Source organism: Mauremys mutica, chromosome 20 (assembly GCF_020497125.1).
Source record: "Mauremys mutica isolate MM-2020 ecotype Southern chromosome 20, ASM2049712v1, whole genome shotgun sequence".
Taxonomy (NCBI): Eukaryota; Metazoa; Chordata; order Testudines; family Geoemydidae; genus Mauremys; species Mauremys mutica.
Window position 1 is genome coordinate 19310003 of NC_059091.1, and position 27719 is coordinate 19337721.

A 27719-nucleotide genomic window follows, 5' to 3' on the forward strand; every position below is an offset into this window, starting at 1 on the left:
TTCTCCAACAGACAAAGCGTCGGAGCTGGGGAAAGCGCTTTGGAGCAGCGGCTGTGCTGTGGCTGGATGTGTGTACAGCACCTGGCACCACGGGGCCCCGGCTGCAGCGCTACCTGCTATAAACATCCCAGTTGCACCAGGATGGGATGGATAAGGACGCTGGAAGCTCCGTTCCCATCCCGCATGGACTCTTGGAAGCCTTTGGGGTCAGAACCCGATTGTACGTCGGTTCTGGAATAAAGCAGGTTCTGGAAATGCGGAGCCGTCTCGGTGCTGTCAGGAGAACCCGCGAGTGTCGCAGGGTCGAGGGGCGGAGGAGGCTGCACTTGGCAGGATGCAGCCGGTAGGTTCTGCCCCAGGAGCAGCTCAGCCTCTGAAGAGGCAAAACCGGGCGCTGGCCAGGCTGAGACACAAGTAACGCTGGCACCTGCACAGTACAGATGGGATCAGAGCTGAGGCCCATCTAGCCTGGTATCCCGGCTTCAACGGGCCAAAGCCAGATGCTGCAGAGGACGGTGGAAGAGCCCAGCAGTGGCAGCCGGGGGATAATCTGCCCTCACGTCCTGGTCTCTAATACTCAGCTGGGCTGAAGCCCCACAGCAGGAGGTTTTCTCTCTCTTCCCAAATGTTTCTGCCTTTAACTATGATCCCTCTGGCTGTTCTCATCATCCGTAGGAATGTCCAGTCGCTCCTTGCAACTTCCTATATTCTTGGCCTCAGGGACTCCTGTGGTGGGGAGTTCCACCGGCTAATCGCACATTGCGTGAAACAGCCTTTCCTTGGCTCAGTTCCAAATTTCCCCTCTTCTCACTTCCCTGACTGGCCCTTGCTCTCGTGTTATGAGGTGGGGAGAACAGAAGCTCCCCATCTCCCTTCTCTGTCCCCGTCAGGCATTTATAGACTCTTAACACGTCCCCTCTTACCAGGGCTGGTGGAAGCACTAGGCAAGTTAGGCAGACCTCTAGGGCGCCGAGATCTGGGGGGCGCTAAAAAGCCGGTGCCTAAAAATAGACGCAGGCTCAGGCTGCAGATCACAGACTGTAGGGAGGACGTAGATGAGAACTAGGCTCCCAATGAATTGCTCTCCTGCCATTTACAAAGCCAGCGATTAGGGAAATCCTTTGATTCCATCGCAGACCATAGGGAGGAGGAGGTGATAAGAACCAGCTCCCAGTGAATTGCTCCCCGACTCCTGTCTCCTGCCATTCAGAAAACCAGGGAAGTCCCAATTGCTCTCTGGCTCCTGCCATGTGAAGTCCTTTGACTGTGAATCGCACATTGTACAGATTGCTGTGTCGGTAGGTACATTATTACAGTACTCGCTCCTCTGTCTTGTAGTACATTGCACAGCAGCAGCCAGAAGGAGAGTGGAGCAGCTGGGTGGGGTGGGGTGCGTAAGACCCCCCGCTGGGGCTAGGTGACCAGATGTCCCGATTTTATAGGGACAGTCCCGATTTTTGAGTCTTTTTCTTATCTAGGCTCCTATTACCCTCCTGCCCCCGTCCCGATTTTTCACATTTGCTGTCTGGTCCCCTAGCTGGGGCTGAGCGGTGCTGTCAGTGCGGTGCAGCTGGGGCCGGCTTGCATGGGATGCTCCTCGCAGAGCAGGCTGCAGGTTTTCCAGGGCAGAGGCTCTGCTCCCTGGGCAGAGAAGGGAGGGAGGCCACGGCTGGCAGCTCTGTGGGCTCTCTTGCGTGGAGGGGCGGCTAAGCCGCTTTAACCCACCTCCCTGCGCCCCAGCTTTCTACCCTCCCGACCCTGCGTTGGTGTGAGGGCCGCGCACTCTCTGTCTCACAGTCCTGCCTGCCCTGTGCCCCCCTGCCAGAGCGAGAGCCCAGCATTCAACTCCCCAGCCCGGGCGCAGGACGGACGGCGACACGCTCCCATTGCCCTAGTGCAATTGCACCGTGACTTGGCCCACGGCTGCATGCCAGGGACTGGAGAGGAGAGCGCCCATTTCACCTTGCGGCTCTTTGAATCCTACCCCGTCCGCCACCCCCTCCTAACCCAAACCCGGTCTGCTCCCCTTGCACTCCCCAGCCAAACCCAAACCCCCACTGACCAAACCCGGTCTGCTCCCCTCCCCCACCTAACCCGAACCCCCACTGACCCCAAACCCGGTCTGCTCCCCTCCCCCACCTAACCCGAACCCCCACTGACCCCAAACCCGGTCAGCTCCCCTCCCCCACCTAACCCAAACCCCCACTGACCCCAAACCCGGTCTGCTCCCCTCCCCCACCTAACCCAACCCCACTGACTCAACCCGGTCTGCTCCCCTCCCCCACCTAACCCGAACCCCCACTGACCCCAAACCCGGTCTGCTCCCTTCCCCCACCTAACCCCACTGACCAAACCCGATCTGCTCCCCTCCCCCACCTAACCCAATACTCCACTGACTCAACCCGGTCTGCTCCCCTCCCCCACCTAACCCGATACCCCACTGACCCGAACCCAGTCTGCTCCCCTCCCCCACCTAACCCAATACCCCACTGACCGAACCCGGTCTGCTTCCCTTCTGCTCCCCAGCCAAACCTAGACCCCCCACTGACCCAAACCATCTGCTTCCCTTCCCCACCTAACCCAACACCCCACTGACTCAACCCAGTCTGCTTCCCTTCCCCCCCAATACCTCAGTATGACGGAGTATCTGCCATTCTAATTTTATAAATTTTATTAATAACAATAATTCAATATTATAAAGGTAGAATAAAAAGTAGTAGATTTTGATATGAAAGAATGAAGGAAGGAAGTATAGGTGACTAAAAAGGGTGTATTTCTGATTACAATCAACGTTGCTTAATTTTCAGGAAAAGTCATCCTGATCTTACTCAATGTTTACGTCACCTAGGGAAAGACTTACAGAACGAGCTTATTCAGCTTCTATCCAATGCCATCCAACAAAAAATCCCAGCATCTGCTCATGCTGCAAAATACTTTTCGATCATTCTAGATTGTACACCAGATGCAGGCCACATTGAACAAATGACCATAATCATTTGGTTTGTGGATAGGCCTACTTCAGAGACAGACAATGAGACTGAATCAGTATTCAGAAAGGAACACTTCTTGGGATTTGTCGCTTACGGGGACAACTGGAGCGGGTATGACAGAAACGATTCTTCACCAGTTAGAAGAGATGTCACTGCCGATAGAAAACTTGTGTGGTCAATGGTACGATAATGGGAGCAATATGAAAGGGAAAGAAAATGGTGTCCAGCGAAGAATTCTGGATATTAATCCACGAGCCTTTTTCGTTCCTTGCAGTGCACATTCATTGAATTTGGTTGTTAATGATGCTGCAACGTGTTGCTTGGAGGCAACTGCCTTCTTTGATTTAGTTCAATGTGTGTACGTGTATTTCTCAGCATCTAAACGTCGCTGGGAAGTTCTAACACACCACGTATCTAATCTCACAGTTAAACCATTGAGTGAAACAAGATGGGAAAGTCAAATTGATGCCTTGAAACCTCTTCGCTATCAGCTTGGTGACATCTATGATGCTCTGATAGACATCTATGATGACACTACTCTAACAGGGTCATCTGGCAATACGGCACGAGTTGATGCAAAGGATCTTGCAAAAGCCATTTCTAGTTTCAAGTTTCTTGTTTCTCTTGTTGTGTGGTATGACATATTGTTTGAGATCAACATGACTAGCAAACAACTTCAGGCGAAAGAATTCGACATAAGTGACGCCATTAATCAACGTGGAGAAACCAAGACGTTTCTTGTAGGCCACAGAAGTGACGCAGACTTTGAGAAAACATTGGTAGATGCAGGTGAACTTGCGGAGGAGTTGGATGTACCGGCACTTGTTGAACCATGTAAACGGGCTACTCACCGCCGCGGCGCCTCCTGCTGGTTTTTCCGGGGAATTAGCTCTTTTTCAGCCCGGAGCGCCCTCTGCAGGCCAGTGATCCCCTTTTTTCCTATCGGCCCCGTGTCCCTCCCAGGACCCGGTGCCCCTTTAACTATAATTGGGTCTCCCCCTCCCAGGGGAACCCCCACCCTACTATCCCCACTTTGCCTCAGTAGTGGCCACTGACAGTCATGGTCTAGCCCCACACCCTGGGGCAGACTGCAGTACAGCCCACTCATCACAGGCAAAAGGGGTTTGGACCTGCTGCTTTGTCCTACCCCTGGGCTGCCCTCTGCAACCCCAGTACCTTTGGCCCACTGCTAGGCCGCAGCCTGGGGCTTTCCAGGCTGGAGCTTCCCTAGCTCCTCAGCCTGTCCCCCAGCCCTGCTTCACTCAGGTATTCAGCCTCAAGCTAAGCAGCCAGGCCCATCCCTCTCTGAAGGCAGAGAGAGACTGACTGTGCTCTGGCTTCCCTGCCTTCTTATAAGCCCCAGGGCTTCAGTTTGGGGCGTGGCTGCAGCTGCAGCCACTTCCTTACTCAGCCCAGCTTCCAGAGCCACCGCTCTCAAGCCCTGGCAGGCAGCATTTCAAGCCCCTCCGGGCAGGAGCAGGGTCCACCCTGCTACACACCCTCCCCCTCAAGAACCCCTGCAGCGGGGGGGGGGGGGGGGCAGGCGGGGTGTTCTACCGGCCCAGCTTTCTTCTCAGCTGGGCCCGCAGGAAATCTCTTTCTTGCCGCAGGCCCTCCATTGCTTGGAGCAGCCTGCTGACTTCCCCCTGGTTCTGGGTCCCCACCATAGACCTCCCTGGTCCTCTGTGGGTTCCCCCTTCAGTTTGGGTTCCCACTTCGGCCCTCCTGGCCCTTGTGTGGGTTCCCTGATTGAGGTGAGGCCGCTTTGCCCCAGCCCCTTTCTGCTTAGGGGCCTCGGTCTGGACTACCCCTTCCTGGCGGGGGGTCCTAGACCGAGCCTCAGTTACCGGCCTGTCCCCTTTCTGCCCCAGGGGGCATTGCCTCTTGATCTGGCCCTTAGTGTGGCAGTGGAAGCACCCTCGAGGCCTCCCCCCTGCCTCGGCCCCAGTTTTGTGGGCCTTAGCCCTTCTTTCTGGGCTTGGCTGGGCCCTGCGAGCTCCGTGGGGGCACTCCCTCTTCAAGTGTCCTGGTTTCCCACAGGCCCAACAGTTCCTTGGCCTTGGCCCCAGCCTCCTGCCCCAGGTGCCTGGGCTCCAATGAGGTCCGTGTGCCCTCCCCTGCCGCAGCTGAAGCAGCCCCGCTTGCTGTTCGGCGAGCCGAGTCCCCCAGGCTCTCCAACAGGAGTCTCTGTATCGTTTCTCCACCATTTTGGGCTCAGCTCGTCTCTGCGTGCCCGGTCTCGGACTCGGGGCCCGGGCGGCCGGCCCTAGAGGGGCCTCGGCTTCCAGAAAGTCTTCCATGAGGGTGATCGCTGCGCGCAGTGTTTGCGGTCGGTGCCGGAGCACCCACGCCCGTCCGGGTGTCGGGAGAATGTGAGTGAACTGCTCAAGGACGATCTGTTCTGTCAGTTCCGCGGTGGTTCCCCGCTCAGGCTGTAGCCACCTGCTAGCCGCGTCCTTTAGTTCCTGGGCGATGGCCCGGGGCCGGGCGCCTGGAGGATAAGGCGTTCCCCGAAACCGCCGTCGAAAGGTCTCGGGGGTAATGTCGAAAGCGTCCAAGATGGCGGCTTTCACTCGCACATAAACTCGAGCCTCATCGTCGGGGAGCCCCCGGTAAGCCGTCTGCGCAGGCCCCGTCAAATAGGGGGCGAGGAGAGTCGCCCACTGGTCCGGTGCCCACCCGGCCACTGCCGCCACCCGCTCAAAGGTGACGAGATACGCCTCGGGGTCATCCTCGGGCCCCATCTTGGTCACGCGTACCGGTGGCGCAGGGGGTGCAGGCGAAGCGGCCCCCCCTGGTGCGCCGCCACCGGGGCTCGACCACAGGGTGGCGAGCTGCTGGAGACATTGGGTCTGTTGCTCCCGATGCTGGACCCCCAGGGTCTGAAGTAGCTGCTGCTGGTGGGCCCCCAACTGCTGCACAAGCTGCTGTTGCTGCTGCCGCTGGCTCTCGGCCAGGAGCTTAATAAGGGCCTCTACCTCCATCTCTATCTAGGGCCGTCCTCTTCTGGGCAACTGTCCCACAGTCATAGAATCATAGAATCATAGAATCTCAGGGTTGGAAGGGACCTCAGGAGGTCATCTAGTCCAACCCCCTGCTCAAAGCAGGACCAAACTCAACTAAATCATCCCAGCCAGGGCTTTGTCAAGCCTGACCTTAAAAACCTCTAAGGAAGGAGATTCCACTACCTCCCTAGGTAACCCATTCCAGTGCTTCACCACCCTACTAGTGAAAAAGTTTTTCCTAATATCCAACCTAAACCTCCCCCTCTGCAACTTGAGACCATTACTCCTTGTTCTGTCATCTTCTACCACTGAGAACAGTCTAGATCCATCCTCTTTGGAACCCCCTTTCAGGTAGTTGAAAGCAGCTATCAAATCCCCCCTCATTCTTCTCTTCTGCAGACTAAACAATCCCAGTTCCCTCAGCCTCTCCTCATAAGTCATGTGCTCCAGCCCCCTAATCATTTTTGTTGCCCTCCGCTGGACTCTCTCTCCAATTTATCCACATCCTTCTTGTAGTGTGGGGCCCAAAACTGGACACAGTACTCCAAATGAGGCCTCACCAGTGCTGAGTAGAGGGGGATGATCACATCCCTTGATCTGCTGGAAATGCCCCTACTTATACAACCCAAAATGCCATTAGCCTTCTTGGCAACAAGGGCACACTGTTGACTCATATTCAGCTTTTCGTCCACCGTAACCCCTAGGTCCTTTTCTGCAGAACTGCTACCCAGCCATTCGGTCCCTAGTCTGTAGCAGTGCATGGGATTCTTCCGTCCTAAGTGCAGGACTCTGCACTTGTCCTTGTTGAACCTCATCATATTTCTTTTGGCCCAATCCTCTAATTTGTCTAGGTCCCTCTGTATCCTATCCCTACCCTCCAGCGTATCAACCACTCCTTCCAGTTTAGTGTCATCTGCAAACTTGCTACGGGTGCAGTCCACACCATCCTCCAGATCGTTAATGAAGATATTGAACAAAACCGGCCCCAGCACCGACCCTTGGGGCACTCCACTTGATACCGGCTGCCATCTAGACATGGAACCATTGATCACTACCCGTTGAGCCCGACCATCTAGCCAGTTTTCTATCCACCTTACCGTCCATTCATCCAGCCCAGACTTCTTTAACTTGCTGGCAAGAATACTGTGGGAGACTGTATCAAAAGCTTTGCTAAAATCCAGAAATAGTACATCCACTGCTTTCCCCTCATCCACAGAGCCGGTTATCTCGTCATAGAAGGCAATTAGGTTAGTCAGGCATGACTTGCCCTTGGTGAATCCATGCTGACTGTTCCTGATCACTTTCCCCTCCTTTAAGTGGTTCAGGATTGATTCCTTGAGGACCTGTTCCATGATTTTTCCAGGGACTGAGGTGAGACTGACTGGCCTGTAGTTCCCTGGATCTTCCTTCTTCCCTTTTTTAAAGATGGGCACTACATTAGCTTTTTTCCAGTCATCCGGGACCTCCCCCGATCGCCATGATTTTTCAAAGATAATGGCCAATGGCTCTGCAATCTCATCGGCCAACTCCTTTAGCACCCTCGGATGCAGCGCATCTGGCCCCATGGACTTGTGCTCGTCCAGCTTTCCTAAATAGCCCCGAACTACTTCTTTCTCCACAGAGAGCTGGTCACCTCCTCCCCATACCGTGCTGCAGAGTGCAGCTGTCTGGGAGCTGACCTTGTCTGTGAAGACAGAGGCAAAAAAAGCATTGAGTACACTAGCTTTCTCCACATCCTCTGTCACTAGGTTCCCTCCCTCATTCAGCAAGGGGCCCACACTTTCCTTGACTTTCTTCCTGTTGCTAACATACCTAAAGAAACCCTTCTTGTTACTCCTAACATCTCCGGCTAGCTGCAACTCCAAGTGTGATTTGGCCTTCCTGATTTCACTCCTGCATGCCTGAACAATACTTTTATACTCCTCCCTGGTTATTTGTCCAATCTTCCACTTCTTGTAAGCTGTTCTTTTGTGTTTAAGACGAGCAAGGATTTCACTGTTAAGCCAAGCTGGTCGCCTGCCATATTTACTTCTCTTCCTACACATCGGGATGGTTTGTTCCTGCAACCTCAATAAGGTTTCTTTGAAATACAGCCAGCTTTCCTCGACTCCTTTCCCCGTCATGTTATTCTCCCAGGGGACCTTGCCCATCAGTTCCCTGAGGGAGTCAAAGTCTGCTTTTCTGAAGTCCAGGGTCTCTGTTCTACTGCTTTCCCTTTTTCCTTGTGTCAGGATCCTGAACTCGACCATCTCATGGTCACTGCCCCCCAGGTTCCCATCCACTATTGCTTCCTCTACTATTTCTTCCCTGTTTGTGAGCAGCAGGTCAAGAAGAGCTTTTCCCCTAGTTGGTTCCTCTAGCACTTGCACCAGGAAATTGTCCCCTACACTTTCCAGAAACTTCCTAGATTGTCTGTGCACTGCTGTATTGCTCTCCCAGCAGATATCGGGGTGATTAAAGTCACCCATGAGAACCAGGGCCTGTGATCTAGCAACTTCTGTTAGTTGCTGGAAGAAAGCCTCGTCCACCTCATCCCCCTGGTCCGGTGGTCTGTAGCAGACTCCCACCACGACATTACCCTTGTTGTTCATACTTCTAAATTTAATCCAGAGACACTCAGGTTTTTCTGCAGTTTCATACTGGAGCTCTGAGCAGTCATACTGCTCTCTTACGTACAGCACAACTCCCCCACCTTTTCTGCCCTGCCTGTCCTTCCTGAACAGTTTATATCCATCCATGACAGTACTCCAATCATGTGAGTTATCCCACCAAGTCTCTGTTATTCCAATTACATCATAATTCCCTGACTGTGCCAGGACTTCTAGTTCTCCCTGCTTGTTCCCCAGGCTTCTTGCATTAGTGTATAGGCATTTAAGATAACCTGCTGATTGTCCCGCTTTCTTGGTCTGAGACAGGAGTCCTCCCCTCTTGTAATCTCCTGCTTGTGCTTCCTCCCGGTATCCCACATCCCCACTTACCTCAGGGCTTTGGTCTCCTTCCCCCGGTGAACCTAGTTTAAAGCCCTCCTCACTAGGTTAGCCAGCCTGCTTGCAAAGATGCTCTTCCCTCTCTTCGTGAGGTGGAGCCCGTCTCTGCCTAGCAATCCTTCTTCTTGGAAGACCATCCCATTGTCAAAGAATCCAAACCCTTCTCTCCGACACCATCTGCGTAGCCATTCGTTGATTTCCACGATTCGACGGTCTCTACCCTGGCCTTTTCCTGCCACAGGGAGGATAGATGAGAACACCACTTGCGCCTCAAACTCCTTTATCCTTCTTCCCAGAGCCACGTAGTCTGCAGTGATACGCTCAAGGTCATTCTTGGCAGTATCATTTGTGCCCACGTGGAGAAGCAGGAAGTCCTTGCCCAGGCCTCTTGTATCAGGGGTGGACCGCTATGCGGATTCTCCACCATATGTAAACGGGCTACTCACCGCCGCGGCGCCTCCTGCTGGTTTTTCCGGGGAATTAGCTCTTTTTCAGCCCGGAGCGCCCTCTGCAGGCCGGTGATCCCCTTTTTTCCTATCGGCCCCGTGTCCCTCCCAGGACCCGGTGCCCCTTTAACTATAATTGGGTCTCCCCCTCCCAGGGGAACCCCCACCCTACTATCCCCACTTTGCCTCAGTAGTGGCCACTGTCAGTCATGGTCTAGCCCCACACCCTGGGGCAGACTGCAGTATCAGCCCACTCATCACAGGCAAAAGGGGTTTGGACCTGCTGCTATGTCCTACCCATGGGCTGCCCTCTGCAACCCCAGTACCTTTGGCCCACTGCTAGGCCGCAGCCTGGGGCTTTCTAGGCTGGAGCTCCCCAGCTCCTCAGCCTTTTCCCCAGCCCTGCTTCACTCAGGTATTCAGCCTCAAGCTAAGCAGCCAGGCCCATCCCTCTCTGAAGGCAGAGAGAGACTGACTGTGCTCTGGCTTCCCTGCCTTCTTATAAGCCCCAGGGCTTCAGTTTGGGGCGTGGCTGCAGCTGCAGCCACTTCCTTAATCAGCCCAGCTTCCAGAGCCACCGCTCTCAAGCCCTGGCAGGCAGCATTTCAAGCCCCTCCGGGCAGGAGCAGGGTCCACCCTGCTACAAACCAGATCCAATCCGTATTAGAAAAAAGAGGAAGCAGTTCACATATGAAGCAGATGACAAACCTATTTATAATCTGAAAGAAAAATTCAAAGTGAACTTTTACTTTGCAGTCATCAACACAGCAATTCCTTCAGTTGAAGAAAGATTCACACTGATGCAGCAAATTAGTTCAGTATTTGGCTTCCTATATGATGTTTACCGTTTGCAAAATACAACACCAAAGCAAATTATGGAACATTGCTTGAATCTGGAGCAAGCTTTGCAACATGGTGAATCCAAAGATATCGATGCCTTTGACTTGTACAATGAATTGCAAGCTATTGCCCAACGAGTCCAAAAGAGTGCATCGCCGCAAGATGTACTGAACTTCATATGCACAAATAAACTGACCGATAGTGTCCCCAACACAGTTATTGCTCTTCGCATCCTCTTGACTCTCCCAGTTTCTGTGGCCAGTGGTGAGTGAAGCTTCTCGAAGCTCAAATTGATAAAAACACACATGCGGACATCAGTGTTGCAATAAAGACTTGTTGGGCTCTCGACCTTGTCAATAGAACATGACATTGCTCGTAGCACTGACTTGGAGGAACTTGTTTCTAAATTTGCTAAACTGAAAACGCCGAAAGATTAATTCTAACGTTTTACTCGGTGACAATGTGTTGTGTAGAAGGCATGTGATTTATTTTCAGATCCAGGCTATGTTGTGCAAAGTGAAACCAATAACAATGTCAACACTGTCAGGTTATTCATTTATTTTTATTAAATATGTAGACTAAATAATTCAATTAATAAATGTTCAAGCCGAATGTGTATTAATTCTAATGAACAATGCCACGTTAGGCTGCATTCATTTTTTAAAGTTTTTAATAAGCGATGTTCGGGGGGTGGGGGCGCAAGGTGGAAGTTTCGCCTAGGGCGCAAAATATCCTTGCACCGGCCCTGCCTCTTACGTTCACTCCAAGGTGACAGTCCCAGTCTGTTCAATCTCTCTCCACAGAGGGATTTTCTAGGCCCCTGATCATTCTCATTGCCTGTCTCTGAACTGCTCTGGTTCTGCACTGTCCTGTGTGCAAGGGGGTGCCCAGGGTAGCTCGTGGGTTGCAGAGGAGGTCACCCCATTGACTGATATCCAGGCATTAGACCAGCCCTCGTGTTAGTCTCTATCCCCTTCCTCCAGAGCAGCTCCCCATTTGTCCCCTCCAGGGGCGGACGCCTCATTCAGGCATTGCCGTCTGCACTGATATTGCGGCACTGGGCATCGCCAGATCTGCTTGGTGGCTTTAGCAAGCAGCAGGCGCATGTCCCAGCAGGGCTGCTTTTCCCTTCCCAGCTGGAGCGGCTCATTCTGGACAATAGCCACTTGCTCCCGTTCGCTGACCCAGTAACGGAACTCCTGGCTCTAACCAGCCCCGTCTCCCCAGAGCACGGTGCATGTCGGACGCCTGGATTATCCCCCAGCAGCGTCCCCAGTGCCCAAGGTCCAGCTCCTAGATCAGCCTGACCCAGCGCTTTCTCTCTCCTTGCAGACATTGACGAGTGCCAGCGAAACACCACAATCTGTGAGCCCCACGGGAACTGCATCAACGTGCCAGGGAGTTACATATGTAAATGCAATTGGGGATTTGGGAAGAGTCAAAAGGATACGTCTAAGATCTGCACAGGTACAACCGGAGTTGGAAACTGTTGTGGCAAAGGCATGATGCTTCTGGCTTGTCTGCAGTGTTACAAACACGTGGTGTTGCCTTTAAGCCCCACCTGCAGAAGTCACGTGATTCTGCTTTTGGCTAAAATCAAAATTAGGGCCCGGCCCACGTGGTGGAGGAAAAACTGCCAAACGTTACGCTGGGGTGACCAACAGCTCCCAAACCAGAGTCAAACAAAACGAACCCAAAATGGATTTAAAAAAAAAAAACCTTGTGACTTTTTTGCAGCCTGGCTCGGGGTTTGGGGCTTTTATTGATTGCTTGGTGTTGGCGATGCTGTTAATGCACCGTCACTGAGCTGACCCAGGATCTCTGACACTAACCCGCATGCCTGGATGGGGAAACTAACCAGGTTGCCCTGAGGTCTTGTTCTTTCTCTGCGCCACACCCAGGCAAAGTGTCTGTCCTGACTCCCAGCCTGTCTTAGAAATTAGAAACTGAGCCCGGGGACTGAAGGTCACCATGTCTCTTGCCATGCTGCTTAATTCCACCACGGCACACGCATAGGGCTTGGAGATGTCATTAGAAGCTGCAACATCCCCCCAAACCTGCAGCTGCAATCAGAGCCCAAGATGCTCTTTCAAAGTAGAGCTTTGAGGTGGGGGAAGGTCAGATCTTTGCAAAGCAAACTGGGCTGAGATGGAGCCGAGAACTTTGTGTTGGATCAACCTTTAATACAGCTTGGGCTCAGAAAGCTCCTTAGTTTCTGGAACCCCATTAACCTGAACAGCTGCTAAGGCTGGGGAAGGAGCTGGCATCACAAAGGAACCAGCTTGGGTCATTAGCAGGAATCAAACACAGACCCTGCCTGCTGAAAGCACACAGCTCAGCTGCTGGAACTAAGGGAGTAACTCCATTAGCCAGTCATTGTAGCAGGCTGTTATCTACTTATGGGAACCAGCCACTAGACCAGGACAAACTTGCTCTCTCTTTTTTCCATGGCTCAGCAGCCTTCGCTAGAGGCTGGCACATACAAGCCCCCTCACAGGCATGGCATAGGCCCGTTGCCTTCCAGTAGGTTTAACAATGGAGCAAAAGTTTGAGTTTCCTGCCAAAGGAACAAGGGATTTTTTCCAGCCCTGATGCACTCCTGGCCGTGAGCCAGGGGACACAAAGCTCCTCTCAGTGAGGGGGAGCAGAGGGTAAAATCTGCATGGTGAGGCAGGTGAGACACATTCTTGGCCTTTTATGGAAGAAACGCGCGGAAAGAGACAGGTCTAGTTGGTTGGGTATGAGACTAGGACTCAAAAGAGTTGGGTTCTAGTCCCAGCTCTGTTCCTGCTACGTGTCCTTGGGCAATTCCCTGCCTCTGTTTTTCTCTCCCACCTCTTGTCCATTTAGACTAGAAGCTCTTTATGGCCGTGTGGGTGCAGCGCTCTGAGTGCTGCCTTTATGCAAATAATGACGGAGGGGAAGGGGCGTAGCAGGAAATAGCAAAACGCTGTCATGGGAAAGAGAGAGAAGGGGAGTCTGAGAAAGAGCTGCTGGAGCACGGCCCAAGGGAAGGATCCGTGAGCGCTCTGGACTCTCCCTGCTGACTGACTTGTTTGCTGAAGTCCAGGTGAAGGGGATTTTAGCCACAAGGATTTCTGTGAGAAGTAAAAGCATTATGGATAAATATCGGGGAGAGCTTAGCTTTCTTCTGTGGCCCTGCTCTTACTTCCTCAAGAAGGGTCACCACCCATCTGTCCCCAGGGATGGTGACTGATAGGCCACTGCTGATCTGAATGCCAGAGGGCATCAGCAGAACAGCTCTGCCTGCTGATCCAAACCTGCTCGTTCACCGGCCGACCCTTTGACTGTTTGGGTGGATAAATGTCTGTGATTTTATTGGCAAACTGTTTGCTCCAAAAACTTGTCACTGATGTTGTACAATTGGTTGCCTGAGTCCCATGGTCTTTCTCTGCTTCCTAATTGGCCAGCTGAAATGTTGGGTTAATAAGCAGGCGAATGTTGAATTCCAGCACTTCTTCCTGGCTGGGATTTCCAGGAGAATCGGTCATGGCCATTTCCGCAGCAGCTCAACCGCTTCCCCCAACCCGCGGGAATGATGGACGATGTGTCCGTCCCCCATGCGTCACCAACTCAGTGCTGCTGTATGTGAAATGGTCACAAAGTGGCGGCCAGAGCCCCTGTGGTGTAAATTGGTGCAGCACCACTGACTTCAAGGGGTTTTCATCCCAGCTCTGCTTCTCCATCTCTCATTGCCCCAGACAGGACTGCAGGCTCCCCAGGGGCTGGCCAGAACGAGTGCGTCTCTGCACATACAGGCCGGGTCCCTAGGTAGAAAACCCCACTCCCTGCACGGGGTGAGTGATCCCGCTGCACCATGGAGCCCCGACATCCCCAGTGTATCCCCCTTTGCCCAGCAGCTGGCGCTACCCACGTTGGCAGCCTGGCGGGTGCACGTCCCTCCAGCGTTTGGCTAGATCACAGCAGGGCTCTCTGTGCCCAGGCAGGGCGGGGCCTGTGTGTCACATCAGACTCTCCACAGCGGTGAAAGGCACCAGGAGCCAGCGAGGGCAGTAAAGTCCCCTCTGTTTGGGGCCGGATTGGTGACCTGCTGGCTGGCGACTCCAGCTGGAGCTATGCTGGTGTCAGGCTGGGCAGGTCTCTTCCGGCTTCGGCTTCCAAAGGCCGGATCGGAAGCGAGTGTCGAACTGGCATCATCCGTCCCAGGGCTCGGTGGATTCGCCCCACGGGGCCCTGGGCCTGGGGGTCACAGCAGGGTCTGGGAATGGACATTGGGCTGCTGTTCACTGCACAGTGTTAGGAATAGGGGGATCCCCTGGATCCAGTTGGCTTCCAAACAACCCGTTTACCAGCCGTGCAGGGCCTGGCCGCATGTCGCGATCTGTGGGCTTCTGCCATAGACCCCCGTGAGCGCCACCAGAGAGCAAAGAAACTAGTTTAAAGGGACATCACCCAATTCCCCTGCACTCCCCTGGGCGCAGCCCACCCACCCGTCTCCTAGTGCTACAGGGGAGGGGCGGGGCTGGGTGTATCCCGAACGGGGAGGGGACCCATTGGGCTGGGGTCTGTAACGCTGAGCATGGTGCCCCCTTCTGGTGACTAGCTCCAGTTCAGCGCCACCTTTCTTCTCCTCCACCATTGCAGGTCCCGGAGTCACGGCTGCCCCGTGTCTCGGCCGTCCGGCCAGGTCACGCTGTGATCCCCATTCTGGGGGAGCCTTTCAAAGTCAGACCCCTCTGTCCTATGCCTGCTAGCGAAACCCTTCCTCCGGGGCTCCTAGCCCCCCCCTCGGGGCTTCCTAGCCCCCCTCGCCTCAGGCCCCCACCACTGGGCCCAGCCCTCAGGCTGTAGAGAAGCCCCACCTGTCCCCTCCCAGGCGAGCTTCCTTCTAGCCAGCGCCCTGCACGCAGCCCGAGTCACTTCCCCTTTGCAGGTTAACTGGCTGATCGGCCCCCCCCTTAACCCCGCTCTGTCAGGGCTGGTGCAGGGAGGGGATTGCAGGGTCCTGGTCTGGAAAAGGTTGGGGCCCCCGATCTGGGGGGTGGGGGAGGGGTTGTGCCGCAGGGATTGGGGCCCTGCACATAGCAGGGAAGAAAGGAGAATTGAATAGGGGGGGTTAGATGGAGCAGACAGACTGACCGACAGACCACGCCCCCTGCAATCGGTGGGAGGTGCCTCCATGGTCCTTCGCCCCCAGTCGAGCTGTGTGTGACCCCCCTCCCCCGCTTTCCCCTCTCAGACATCGACGAGTGCGAGACCCGAGATATCTGCGGCCCCAAGGCCACGTGTATCAACACCATCGGGAGCTACCGGTGTGAGTGCCGGGCCGGCTACGTCCCCTCCAACAGGAACACGACCCTGTGCCAAGGTGGGTCCTGCCGCGGGGGGCATGGAGGGGGCACCTGGGGGGCTGGGCAGGGTCTGCGGTTACACAGGCAGAGGTCTTGCCTGAGGGGGCAGCGAGCTGGGAACTGGTCTGGGACGGTGCGACAGCCCCCCTGCCCCCCATGGACGGGGTCCCTCTGGGTCTCAGCCCTGGCCAGGGGGAGCTCAGCCTCCAGGCCCTCACCTCCCCCAGCCCAGCCTGTCCGTCCGCTGGGGTGTTTCCAGTTGTCTCAGATCCACAGGCACCAGCGAGCCCAGGTCTGGCTCTGGGAGCGGAGCAGGGGCCAGGCCGGGGATGGGTGAGCAGGGCTGCCAGGGGTCGGGTGTCTCTCTCCACCCCCCCAGCAGTGTCGAATTCCAGCACTTGTTCCTGGCTGGGATTTCCAGGAGAATCAGTCATGGGAATGACTGACGATGTGTCCATCCCCAATGCGTCGTCACAAACTCAGTGCTGCTGTATGTGAAATGGATACAAAGTGGGAGCCAGAGCCCCAGTGGTGTAAATTGGTGCAGCACAACTGACTTCAAGGGGTTTTCGTCTCAGCTCTGCTTCTCCATCTCTCATTGCCCCAGACGGGACTGCAGGCTCCCCAGGGGCTGGCTGGCCAGAACGAGTGCATCTCTGCATGTACAGGCCGGGTCCCTAGGTAGAAAACCCCACTCCCTGCACGGGGTGAGTGACCCCGCTGCACCATGGAGCCCCGACATCCCCCGTGTATCCCCCTTTGCCCAGCAGCTGGCGCTACCCGCGTTGGCAGCCTGGCGGGTGCACGTCCCTCCAGCATTTGGCTAGATCATGGCAGGGCTCTCTGTGCCCGGGCAGGGCGGGGCCCATCTGTCAGATCAGACTCTCCAAAGCGGTGAAAGGCCCCAGGAGCCGGCGAGGGCAGTAAAGTCCCCTCCGTTTGGGGCCGGATTGGTGACCCGCTGGGTGGCGACTCCGGCTGGGGCTATGCTGGGGGTCAGGCTGGGCAGGTCTCTTCCGGCTTCAGCTTCCACAGGCCTCGGCAGTGAGTGTCGAGCTGGCGTCATCCGTCCCAGGCCTCGGTGGATTCGCCCCGCGGGGCCCTGGGCCTGGGGTCACAGCAGGGTCCAGGAATGGATGCTGTCAGGCCGTTGCTCACTGCGCAGTGTTAGGAATAGGGGGATCCCCTGGATCCAGCTGGCTTCCAAACAACCCGTTTACCAGCCGTGCAGGGCCTGGCCGCATGTCGGGGTCTGCGGGCTTCTGCCATAGACCCCCATGAGCCCCACCACAGAGCAAAGAAACTAGTTTAAAGGGACACCACCCAATTCCCTGCACTCCCCTGGGCGCAGCCACCCACCCTTCTCCTAGTGCTCCAGGGGAGGAGCGGGGCTGGGTGTATCCCAACGGGGAGGGGACCCATGGGGCTGGGGGCTGTAAAACTGAGTGTGGCGCCCCCTTCTAGCGACTAGCTCCAGTTCAGCGCCCCCTTTCTTCTCCTCCACCATTGCAGCTCCCGGAGTCGCGGCTGCCCCGTGTCTCGGCCATCCGGCCAGGTCACGCTGTGATCCCCATTCTGGGGGAGCCTTTCAAAGTCAGACCCCTCTGTCCTATGCCTGCTAGTGAAACCCTTCCTCCGGGCTCCTAGCCCCCCCTCGGGGCTTCCTAGCCCCCCTCGCCTCAGGCCCCCACCACTGGGCCCAGCCCTCGGGCTGTAGAGAAGCCCCACCTGTCCCCTCCCAGGCGAGCTTCCTTCTAGCCAGCGCCCTGCACGCAGCCCGAGTCACTTCCCCTTTGCAGCTTAACTGGCTGATCGGCCCCCACTTAACCCCGCTCTGTCAGGGCTGGTGTGGGGAGGGGATCGCAGGGTCCTGGTCTGGAAAAGGTTGGGACCCCCGATCTGGGGGTGGGGGAGGGGTTGTGCCGCAGGGATTGGGGCCCTGCATGTAGCAGGGAAGAAGGAGAATAGAATGGGGGGGGGTAGATGGAGCAGACAGACTGACCGACAGACCACGCCCCCTGCAATTGGTGGGGGGTGCCTCCATGGTCATTCACCCCTGTGCGCCCAGCCGTGCTGTGTGTGACCCCGTCCCCCGCTTTCCCCTCTCAGACATCAGCGACTGCCGCAGGATCCCAGATATCTGCAGCCTCAAGGCCACATGCATCAACACCAATGGGAGCTACTTGTGTGAGTGCCGGACTGGCTACGTCCTCTTCAACAGGAGCATCACCCTGTGCGAAGGTGGGTCCTGCCACTGGAGGTGTGGGGGGAGCACCTGGAGGAGCAGGGCAGGGCCTGGGGTTACACAGGCAGAGGTCTTGCCCGAGGGGGCAGTGAGCTGGGAACTGGTCTGGGACGGTGCACCAGCCCCCCTATGCCCCATGGACGGGGTCCCTCTGGGTCTCAGCCCTGGCCAGGGGAGCTCAGCCTCCAGGCTCTCCCCTCCCCCAGCCCAGCCTGTCCATCCACTGGGGTGTTTCCGGTTGTCTCAGAGCCACAGGCACCAGTGAGCCCAGGTCTGGCTCTGGGAGCGGAGCAGGGCCAGGCCGGGGAGGGGTGAGCAGGGCAGCCAGGGGCCGGGCGTCTCCCCCCAGCAGTGCCTGTATTCCTGCTGCACGGCTGGATTCTCTGCCCTGGGAAGAGGCAGCAGGGGGCGCAGTCTGTGCCTAGGGGCCACTAGAAGCCACTGTGGGGCCAGCCCGGGGCTCCCTGCTGGATTCACCCCCCACCCCCACCACACCCCAGAACCACCCACAGCTGGGGGCAGAGGGCTGAGGGGAGATACGGCTGGGATGATTCCACAGCCCCCGCCCCCACCCCACTGCGGCTCAGTCCCCCTAGGACGGGGATGGGGGACGGTTCCTTTCACAGAGACCGGCTTGTGGGCAGAGGATGGGGAGAAGGGGCTGCGCACATGTGTGGGGCTGAGTGGGGGGGGGTCACTGCTCCCCATGCTGCGGGGAGTGAGGGGGGGCTGCTGCTGCCCCCTGCTGGAGGGAATGGGTCCTGCTCTCTGTGTCTGGCTCTGGTGCATGCACCTACCCAGCCAGACCCCGCATTTCCCCCCGCCCATCTCTCACTCCTCCTCCCTTTCCATCCCCAGAGCTCACCTGCCCCCCGCTGCTGGGTGATGTCAGCTCTGCCGGAGCCAAGGTGAGTGGGGCACAGACACGGGGGGGGGGGAGGATAGACCCCGATTCCCCTTTAGGGCCACGTTGCTTTTCACTGATCTCACACAACGAGGATTCTGGGGCCAAACTCGCCCCTGGGCAAAGAGCCAGTGGCCAGTCCCTGGAGCCCCTGCAGTCCAGCCACGGCCCAGGCCTTTGCCCCCGGGGTGATTCTCACCCTCCAGGATCAGCAGCATCAGGCTGCGGCAACACGCTTCAGCTTGCAACCGCCGTCCCCCAGGGGCTGATTGTCTAGTGTTACTGGGGCTGTCTGCATGGGGGATGGGAGAGCAGGGGATGACTTTAGGTGAGAGGGTCCCTGAGCCTGTAACCTGAGCCAGGAGGAGGGTGGGGCCAGGTGACACCTTTGCCCAGGAAACTGGACAAAGAGAGAGGAGGCGCTGGGGGCGGGAGTGAGTCGGCTGGAGGGGTTTCCAGTTTTGGGCTGCCTGGGAAGACGCAGGGAACCCCGAGTCTGGGGTCTAAGCTCCTTGTCCCCCAGAGGGACCTGGCTGAGGGGTCCTGGTTGTACCTACAAGCCCTGCTTGGGACTGTTCCTGTCGTCTAATAAACCTTCTGTTGTACTGGCTGGCTGAGAGTCACGGTGAATCACAGGAAGTGGGGGGTGCAGGGCCCTGACTCCTCCATACTCCATGACACCTTGCAAATGCCGTGCACCCCCTAAGGGCCAGACGGGGCATTGCCCGCGCTCCCTCTGGCATCTGGCTTCTGAGCCAAGGGATCCTCTCGTGGACTGCGATTCTGTGATCTCTTTTCCTGAGCCAGGCCTGGGCCTTGTTTTGCAGAACCTCCTAGGCAGCTTCCAGACACAGGGGGGACGTCTCTGCAAAGCGGCGCTGGAAGAGCTGAAGCAGATGAACTCTCAGAACGCTGAGGGAAAGCTGCAGGTGCCAAGCCAAAATTCAGGGCCTTGCTGGGTTTGTTCTCGTTACGGGGAGGAATTGTTGCTCCTACTCGGATCTAGTCTCAGAGTGATCTATAGGGATGCAGCGACTGGAACAGGAGATAAATAAACAGCAGCACTGCCCGGAAATTCCCATGCCTGCCTCCCCAGTGGGCTCTGTGCCCAAGAAGTTGGCTCTCCTAGGTTCCTAGGCTAGACGGCACCATTGTGATCATCTAGTCTGACCTCCCAGGCAGCGATGTCAATGGCAGGAGAACTTGGCTTTCCTTTCAGGGGGATTGTGGGAGGGCAGTGGAGGACTAGCAATCTGGGAATGGGGGGCGCGGCAGGGGCTCAGACACTGTGACACCAACACCCCTCACGTTTGCTTGGCCAGGGCTTCTTGGCCATTCTGGAGAAGCAGATAAATCTGGTCGGGCAGCAGAGCGAGAGCGTGGAGTGGAGACACCGGATCGCGACAGAGCTGATGGCCCTAGTGGAGAAGCTGCTGGGAACGCTGGGCCTGACCGTGCGTGACAGAATGATCAGCATCACATCCCACAACGGCACAGGTCAGCACCTGGCCACATGGCCCCAGTTGGGCTTTCACACCCACAGACTACACTCCCACCCCACTCCCCACAGCACCCCCTGCTGGGAGATGGGAGCTCCCCCCCGACAGCCAGTGCTCCCACCCCACTCCCCACAGCGCCCCCTGCTGGGAGATGGGAGCTGCCCCCCGACAGCCAGTGCTCCCACCGCACTCCCCACAGTGCCCTCTGCTGGGAGACAGCAGCTCGCCCCCCAGCCAGTGCTCCCCACAGCGCCCCCTGCTGGGAGAAGGGAGCTCCCCCTGACAGCCAGTGCTTTTGCCCCACTCCCCACAGCGCCCCCTGCTGGGAGAGGCTGGGACTGGAGTAGCTGGGAGCTCCCCCCACAGCCAGGAAAGCACCTTGCCTAGCTACAGGCTTCCTCTCCCTGTTCTCTGGTGTGAGCCCTGGCTGGCATTGTGGTTGCAGAGCTGGGGCTGGCGGTCAGGCAGGCTGGGAACCAGAGCCAGGGGACCGTGACGCTGCAGCAGAGCAAGACGCAGATGGAATTAAAGTGGGCTGGAGCCCCAGGGCAGAAAAATGAAGGTATGTGGTCATCCCCTGTGCTGGGGTGTGTATAGCGATGGGCAAGGCCAGGGCATTGGAAGCAGCAGCACAGCGCCCCCTGGTGCCAGCCTGAGGTGTGTTGGGGATGGGGCACGGCCAGGGCATTGGGGGTAGCACCCCCAGCAGCACAGCACCCCCTGGCACCAGTCTGCCCCAGGGCGCCTCCTGCCCCCCATTTCATCCCTCTCCTCTGTCTCTCGCAGGCTTCACGCTGGCCGGGCTGCTGACATACCAGGGGATGAGCCCCATCCTGGACGGTGCTGGGTGGGTGGAAGCGCCCGAGTGGGACAAGATCGGCCAGACGGGGAAGGGGGCACAGAAGCCGGGGCGGCCCAGCCACCGTGTGCTGTCTCCGGTGGTGTCGGCCTTCATCAGTGACCCGAACCCCCAGGCACTCGACCTCTCTGTCAGCATCCGCTTCAGCCACCCGGTGCCGGTGAGCCCCTGGGCTGGGCATGGGGGGAGGAGAGCCTGGGGCACTGGGCAGCAGAGCTGGGCCCATCTCTAGTAACCCCCCCCTCACACTCTGGGCAGCAGGCAAATCCGCCTCCCACCCAGGGACAAACTGATGCTCTGTGCCCCCAGCCCAGCCCCTCATACCCCCCAGACCTGCCCTCTTGGGCCCTGGGGAGTCCTGCCCCCCATGTGGCCCCAGCCAGCCCTCCACCCCTCTCCTGCCCCCCATGCACCAAGCGTCTCTCTGTCCCCAGGAGAACAAGACCGACCTGCGCCTCCTCTGCGCCTACTGGGAGCCTGGCAGCAGGCGCTGGGCCACCGACGGCTGCACCCTGCAGAAGTTGAACGCCACCATCACCCGCTGCCAGTGCAGCCACCTGACCAGCTTCGCCGTGCTCATGGCCTTCTACGAGCTGGAGGTAGGCGCGGCCCTCGCTGGGGCCTCAGGGCTGGGCTCGTTCTGCTCATCCCCTCAATCGTCCCCAGCGGAGCAGGAGTCACTCCAGATTCCTCCCAGAGTAAAGCCATTCCCCACCAGGGGCGGGGCCCTGGATCTGATCAGGGGCACAAGCAGCCTCCCCCCTCCCCTAGGGCTCAGGGGGACTCCACATGTAGCAGCGACCAATGTGCCCGGCCGGGAAGCTGTGGGGCAGAAGGGCCAGGGGGCTCACCCCATTGCATTGCAGGGCAGGGAGCCATCCCCATCCCCATCGCACAGAGGCAGGGAGGGGTTAAATGCCTCACTCAAGGAGACACAGGGAGGTGACATCAGAGCTGGGAACTGAATCCAGGAGTCCTGCCCCCAGCCCCCTCCTCTGACCCCTAGATCCCGCTCCCCTCCCAGAGCTGGTAGAACCCAGGAGTCCTGAGCTGCAGCACCGTAGCCACAAGCGCATCCGTCTGGTCTAAAAGCAGCTCCCTGCCGGGCAGGGGCTTCCTCCCGCCAGGCGGGGGCGCTCTGCTCTCTGCTACAGGGGAACGGCCCCGGCCCCTCGCACTTTCTGGCGCCTCCGTCCTGCAGGGATCGGTGCCAGGGACTCCCCCTTGGTGGGTGGTGACCCTAGAGCCCCCTCGGCTTCCCATGGCCCTGGGGCTGTGGGTCGGCCCTGGGGCTGTGGGTCAGCCCCTTGGGGGCGGGGAGGTGCAGGCTGGGCAGCATCAAATCCATCTGGGTGGCTGGACCCAGCCAGACTCTGGTTCCCGCAGACTGCCTGGTGTCGCCACTAGGGGGCGCTCCCAGCCGCAGCGCAGAGTGAGACCGACAGGCTAGTCCGGCTGTCCCCTAATGCCCGGCCTGGCTGCTGCCTCTAGGTGGGTTCGGGGGGGGGGGGGACCCTGACTAACCCCCTCACCCCACCCACCCCCGGCACAGGACTGGACCCTGGACGTCATCACCAAGGTGGGGCTGGTGATCTCGCTGCTGTGCCTGCTGCTGGCCATCGTCACCTTCCTCTTCTGCCGCGCCCTCAAGGGCCCCCGCACCACCATCCACCTGCACCTCTGCCTGGCGCTCTTCATCGCCTACACCGTCTTCCTCACCGGCACCTCCAGCACCGGCAACAAGGTACCCGCCCCCCCGCCAGCCTCGGGCCCAGCGCCCCCTGCTGGGAGCTCCTCCTCCCCGCCAGCCTCAGGCCCTGCTCCCCGCAGCGCCACCCCCCGCCAGCCTCGGGTCCCACTCCCCACAGCGCCCCCTGCTGGCAGCTCCTTCCACCCGCCAGCCAGCCTTGGGCCCCACTCCCCATGGCACCCTCTACAGGGAGCTCCCCCCAGCCAGTGCTCCTGCCCCGCTCCCCACTGCGCCCCCTGCTGCTTGGGGCTGGGGCTGGAGGAGCCGGGAGCCCGGCCCTGACGTCCCACGTCCCGTTGGCTGCAGGAGGTGTGCGGCGTGGTGGCCGGGCTCCTGCACTATTTCTTCCTGGCCGCCTTCTGCTGGATGTGCCTGGAGGGCGCCGAGCTCTACCTGCTGGTGGTTCAGGTCTTCACCCCCCACGGCCTCAGGCGCCGCTACATGTTCCTGCTGGGCTACGGCGTGCCGGCCCTCATCGTGGGCGTCTCGGCCGCCACCTACAGCCAGGGCTACGGCACGGCGCGCCAGTGAGTCACCGGCCCGGGGGGGGGCCCAGTGCTCGCGGCCAGGGGCTCGAGGGGAACAGGGCCCCGTGCCCAGGCAGCACACGGGGGCAGGAGCGGCTCAGCCGGGCGGCCGCTGCCATCCAGGCCCACCAGGGGAGGGGAGGGTGGGACCCCATGGGGTGGGTGAGGCCAGCGTGAGGGAGGGGGGCACCTTCCTGCTGCTTGGGCCAGGGGCACCTGCTCAGGGCCCCAGCGCGGGACACTTGTACAACACAGGGAAGTTCCCGGGCATGAAGGGGGGGGTGGGGGGACTGGCAAGTCTCCATCCCCCACTCTGCCAGTGGGTGGGGGGGCAGACCCCACCCTGCAGCGCCCCCTGCTGGCAGGTGAGTGACTGGCCCGTGTCTGCCCCTCCCCCCACAGCTGCTGGCTCTCGCTGAAGAAGCAATTCATTTGGAGCTTCCTGGCGCCCGTCTGCATCATCATCTTGGTAACTCCCCTCCCCCAGCCCAGCCCCCTGCCAGCGCCTGGCCCCCTGGCCGGCCCCTGAGGGCCTGGCTGGCAGCTGCCCTCACTTCTTTCCCCTGCCACCCAGCCCCCGCTCTGGGGCAGCTGGGCCCCTTGCTCCCCCCCCCCCCCATGTCCCCAGCCTCCAGGGATAGAGCAGTGTCACTATGGGGAGTGGGGTGCCCTGCCCCAGGGGCTGCACAGCTGGCAGATCCCATAGCCCCCACCCCTGGGACACAGCTGCCCCCCTCCCAACCCGCCTCTCCCCTGCCCCCGGCAGGTCAACGCTGTGATCTTCGTGGTCACCGTCTGGAAGCTGTCGCTGAAATTCGCTGACATCAACCCCGACATGAGCCAGCTGAAGAAGCTCAGGTAGCGGGCGCGGCCCCCGTGGCAGCAGAGACCCTGGCACTGCCCAGCTGCCCCTATCAGGGGAGGGGGAGCTGGGGGGGCATAAGAGTAGTGAGATGTCACCCCCCCATTTGTGGGGGGAGGGAGCCACATATGAGTGACATATGGCTGGGGGGCAGAGTCTGGGGCGGTGGGGCTGTGTGCAGGAGACGTCAGTCACATGCGGGGGGGGGGGCAGTCTGACTCAAGGGGAGGGGCCCTGAGGAGGGAGGGGAGGTGGGCCCTGGTGGAGGGGCGGGGCCATGTGACTGGTTCCCCTCCCCCGCAGGGTGCTCACCATCACGGCCATCGCCCAGCTCTGCGTCCTGGGCACCACCTGGATCTTCGGCATGTTCCAGTTCAACCAGCGCAGCCTGGTCGCCTCCTACATCTTCACCATCCTCAACAGCCTGCAGGGGCTCTTCATCTTCCTGCTGCACTGTCTGCTCAAGAAACAGGCCAGTCCCCCCCCCATAGCCAGCACTCAACCCCTGCCCCACAGCCCCCCCGCGGTGCCCCCACTGCCGGCACTCATCTCCTGCCCCAGAGCGCCCCCACAGCTGGTGCTCAATGCCCACCCCATAGTGCCCCCACCCTGGGCACCCCCACTGCCAGCGCTCAGCCCCCTGCCCCACAGTGCCTCCCACCGGGCCCCTCCATAGCCAGCGCTCACCCCTGCTCCACAGCATCTCCCCTCCCCTGGGCACACCCCCACAGCCGGCACTTAACCCCCACCCCATAGCACCCCCAGGCACCCCTACAGCCAGCGCTCACCCCCTGCTCCACATAGCCTCCCCGGGGCTCCTTCCACAGCCAGTGCTCAACCCCTGCCCCCCACCACCATCCCCAAGCCACACACCCCAGGCTCCCCCCAGCCAGCGCTCAGCCCCCACCCCATAGCGCCCGCCCCCCCCCCGGCACCCCTACAGCCAGCGCTCAGCCCTCACCCCATAGCGCCCGCCCTCCCCCGGCAGCCCCAGAGCCAGCGCTCAGCCCCCACCCCTCAGTGCCCCCCCCCCGACAGCCCCAGAGCCAGCACTCACCTCTGCTTCACATAGGCCCCCCTGAGGCTCCTTCCACAGCCGGCACTCAACCCCTGCCCCACAGCCCTGCCGCTGGGGGCTCCCCCCAGTGCCCTCTGCTGGGAGGGGCTGGGGCTGGCGTAGCTGAGAGCTCCCCCCCCCGCGCACCCAGTTCTGGGCCCTTGTCTCCCTACAGCTGAGGCCCCACCCCTGCGAGCTCCCCTGCGCCGTGGGGTGACCAGCCCTCTCCTCTCTCCTGCCAGGTGAGGGACGAGTACCGCAGGTGGCTGAGCTGCGGCGGCCTCAAGGGACCAGCCAAGTCCTCCGAGTTCTCCAGCTCAACCACCATCACGCGGGTAAGGGGGGGCCGGGCTCCACAACAGCGCAGGAGCCTTCTGCCCTGCAGCCCTTTCCCATTCCCCCTTTCCCTCCTGCTCCAGCCCCACAGCCAAACCCCACCCAGCAAGTGTTGGGGGTGGTGGGGGGTTAGAAACGAGGCAGAGCTGGGCTGGAAAGGAATTAGAAGCCAGAGAGAGGGGCTGGGACCCCTGGGGTCTGTCCCCAGCTCTGAGAGGGGCTGAAAGCCAGGACTCCATGTGTCATTTTGACTCACCGTGTCGCCTTAGGGCCACTAGTGACCAGCCTGTGGGGAGGGGACAGTGGGGGGGTCGAGTCCTGCTCTAACCCCCCCCCCCTTTCCAGCAGGGGCTCCAGCGGTCGCAGGAGTCAGGGTTGTAGCTCTCTTGCGCTCAGCCCATTTCTGGACACCGCAGCTTTGCACATGAGAAAACCCGGCCCCTGCCCCCGGCCTGGCCCTGCCCGTGAGCACAGACCCACCACGCACCTGGACTCGCCGCATGCAAATGCTTCAGTGGTTGCCCAGTGGAACCGTTACGCTGCCCAGCTGCCCCCACCCGCTGGGCACTCACCAGCCCCAGGCCTGCGCGCTGCCAGCATCACCAGCAATAGCGATGGCCAGCAGGGCAGCCGCTCAGCTCTGACACAACATACTCTGGCCACAGGGGGCGCCTTTCCCTTCGGTACGAAAGCTGGGTGCAGGCAGTGGAGATGAATCCAGCCAGCAGAGATGAACCCACTCCCCAGAGGACCCCACCCCTCCCCCAGCACTGCAGCTTCTTATACCTTCTTATATCTCTTGATGACGGTATGACACGGCCTGAGCTGAAGGAGGCAAGCGGCCCCCAGGGCTCGGCTGTCTGTGTCTCACTGGTGGCACTTTTTTTTTTAAAATGATCTTTTTAAAGTTATTAAAATATTAAGTTTTGTGACAAAAACAGCTGCTTCAAGGAGCCACGTGTGTGGTGTCTGGAGAGAACCCAGGAGTCCTGACTCCCAGCCCCTGCTGCTCTAACCCTCTAGATGACACGGTCTAAGGGCAGCTGGGCCCACGGTGATCCTCTGAGTCCAACCAGCTGCAGAACAGGCCCAGCCCTCCCTGGATTAACTCCTGCTCCATTGAGAGCAGAACATCCCGGCTCCATTTGGAAAGGGCCAGGGCTGAGAATCCACCACGCCCCCGGGGAAGCTGTTCCGGGGTTAATTTACCCTCCCTGCCCATTTCCAGTGTGACAATTTTGAAGAGCTCATGATCAAAGTCCCTATAGACTGACCAAGTCACCCCTTCCGTGTCTCTCTGCTAATCCAATTGAGCTCCTGGAGTCTGTCCTACAGGGCAGGTTTGCGAATCCTCACGGGCCTTCTGGCCTCTCTCCAATTTATCAGCATCTGTCTGGAAGTGGGGACAGCAGAACTGGACACTAGTTAAGCGGCACTCAGACCAGTGCCAGATACAGAGTAAAATAACCTCCCTGTTCCTACCTGAGCTTCCCCTCCATGCATCCACTGAAAGTTATTTCATTAATAGTAGTATTAGTTATTATTACTGATCATTAGTACACAAGGAGACTTCAAACATTAAAGTTCAGCACCTGCTTTACCATGGTGCCGATTCAGAATTCTTTCCCACACCCCAAGCAGGAGCTCCTGAACCACTTTCAGAAGTGCTGTGCCGAGTCTTCATTTATTCACTCTGATTTAAGGTTTTGCGTGCCAGTAATACATTTTAACATTTTTAGAAGGTCTCTTTCTTTAAGTCTATAATATATAACTAAACCATTGTTGTAGGTAAAGTAAATAAGGTTTTTAAAATGTTTAAGATTAAATTAAAATGCAGATTTCCCCAGACCGGTGGCCAGGACCCAGGTGGTGTGAGTGCCACTGAAAATCAGCTTGTGTGCCACCTTCAGCACACGTGCCATAGGTTGCCTACCCCTGGTCTACACACACACACACACATATAAAAACCAGCTTTTTAACACTAGCAATAGTAATCTGTTGGGTACGTTTGTTTGGTTTTATTTTATTTTTACTAACCACTTTAATATGGAATTTTATGTTATTTCTTTTTATTCTTTT

At 58.4% G+C, this 27719-nt stretch overlaps 1 protein-coding gene across 1 annotated transcript in view; it reads left to right on the forward strand.

The window, feature by feature from the left end:
• LOC123353438 (adhesion G protein-coupled receptor E2-like) overlaps positions 1-27379 on the forward strand; it is a 110522-nt gene extending 83143 nt beyond the window's left edge. Inside the window, exons 10-17 of the mRNA XM_044994523.1 lie at positions 21543-21707; positions 22661-22852; positions 23165-23385; positions 23788-23854; positions 24152-24243; positions 24551-24719; positions 25547-25639; positions 25986-27379. Coding sequence (XP_044850458.1) covers positions 21543-21707; positions 22661-22852; positions 23165-23385; positions 23788-23854; positions 24152-24243; positions 24551-24719; positions 25547-25639; positions 25986-26021 — 1035 coding nt within the window. The 3' untranslated portion in view covers positions 26022-27379. The remainder of the gene's footprint in view (positions 1-21542; positions 21708-22660; positions 22853-23164; positions 23386-23787; positions 23855-24151; positions 24244-24550; positions 24720-25546; positions 25640-25985) is intronic.
• Positions 27380-27719: the final 340 nt, after the last annotated feature.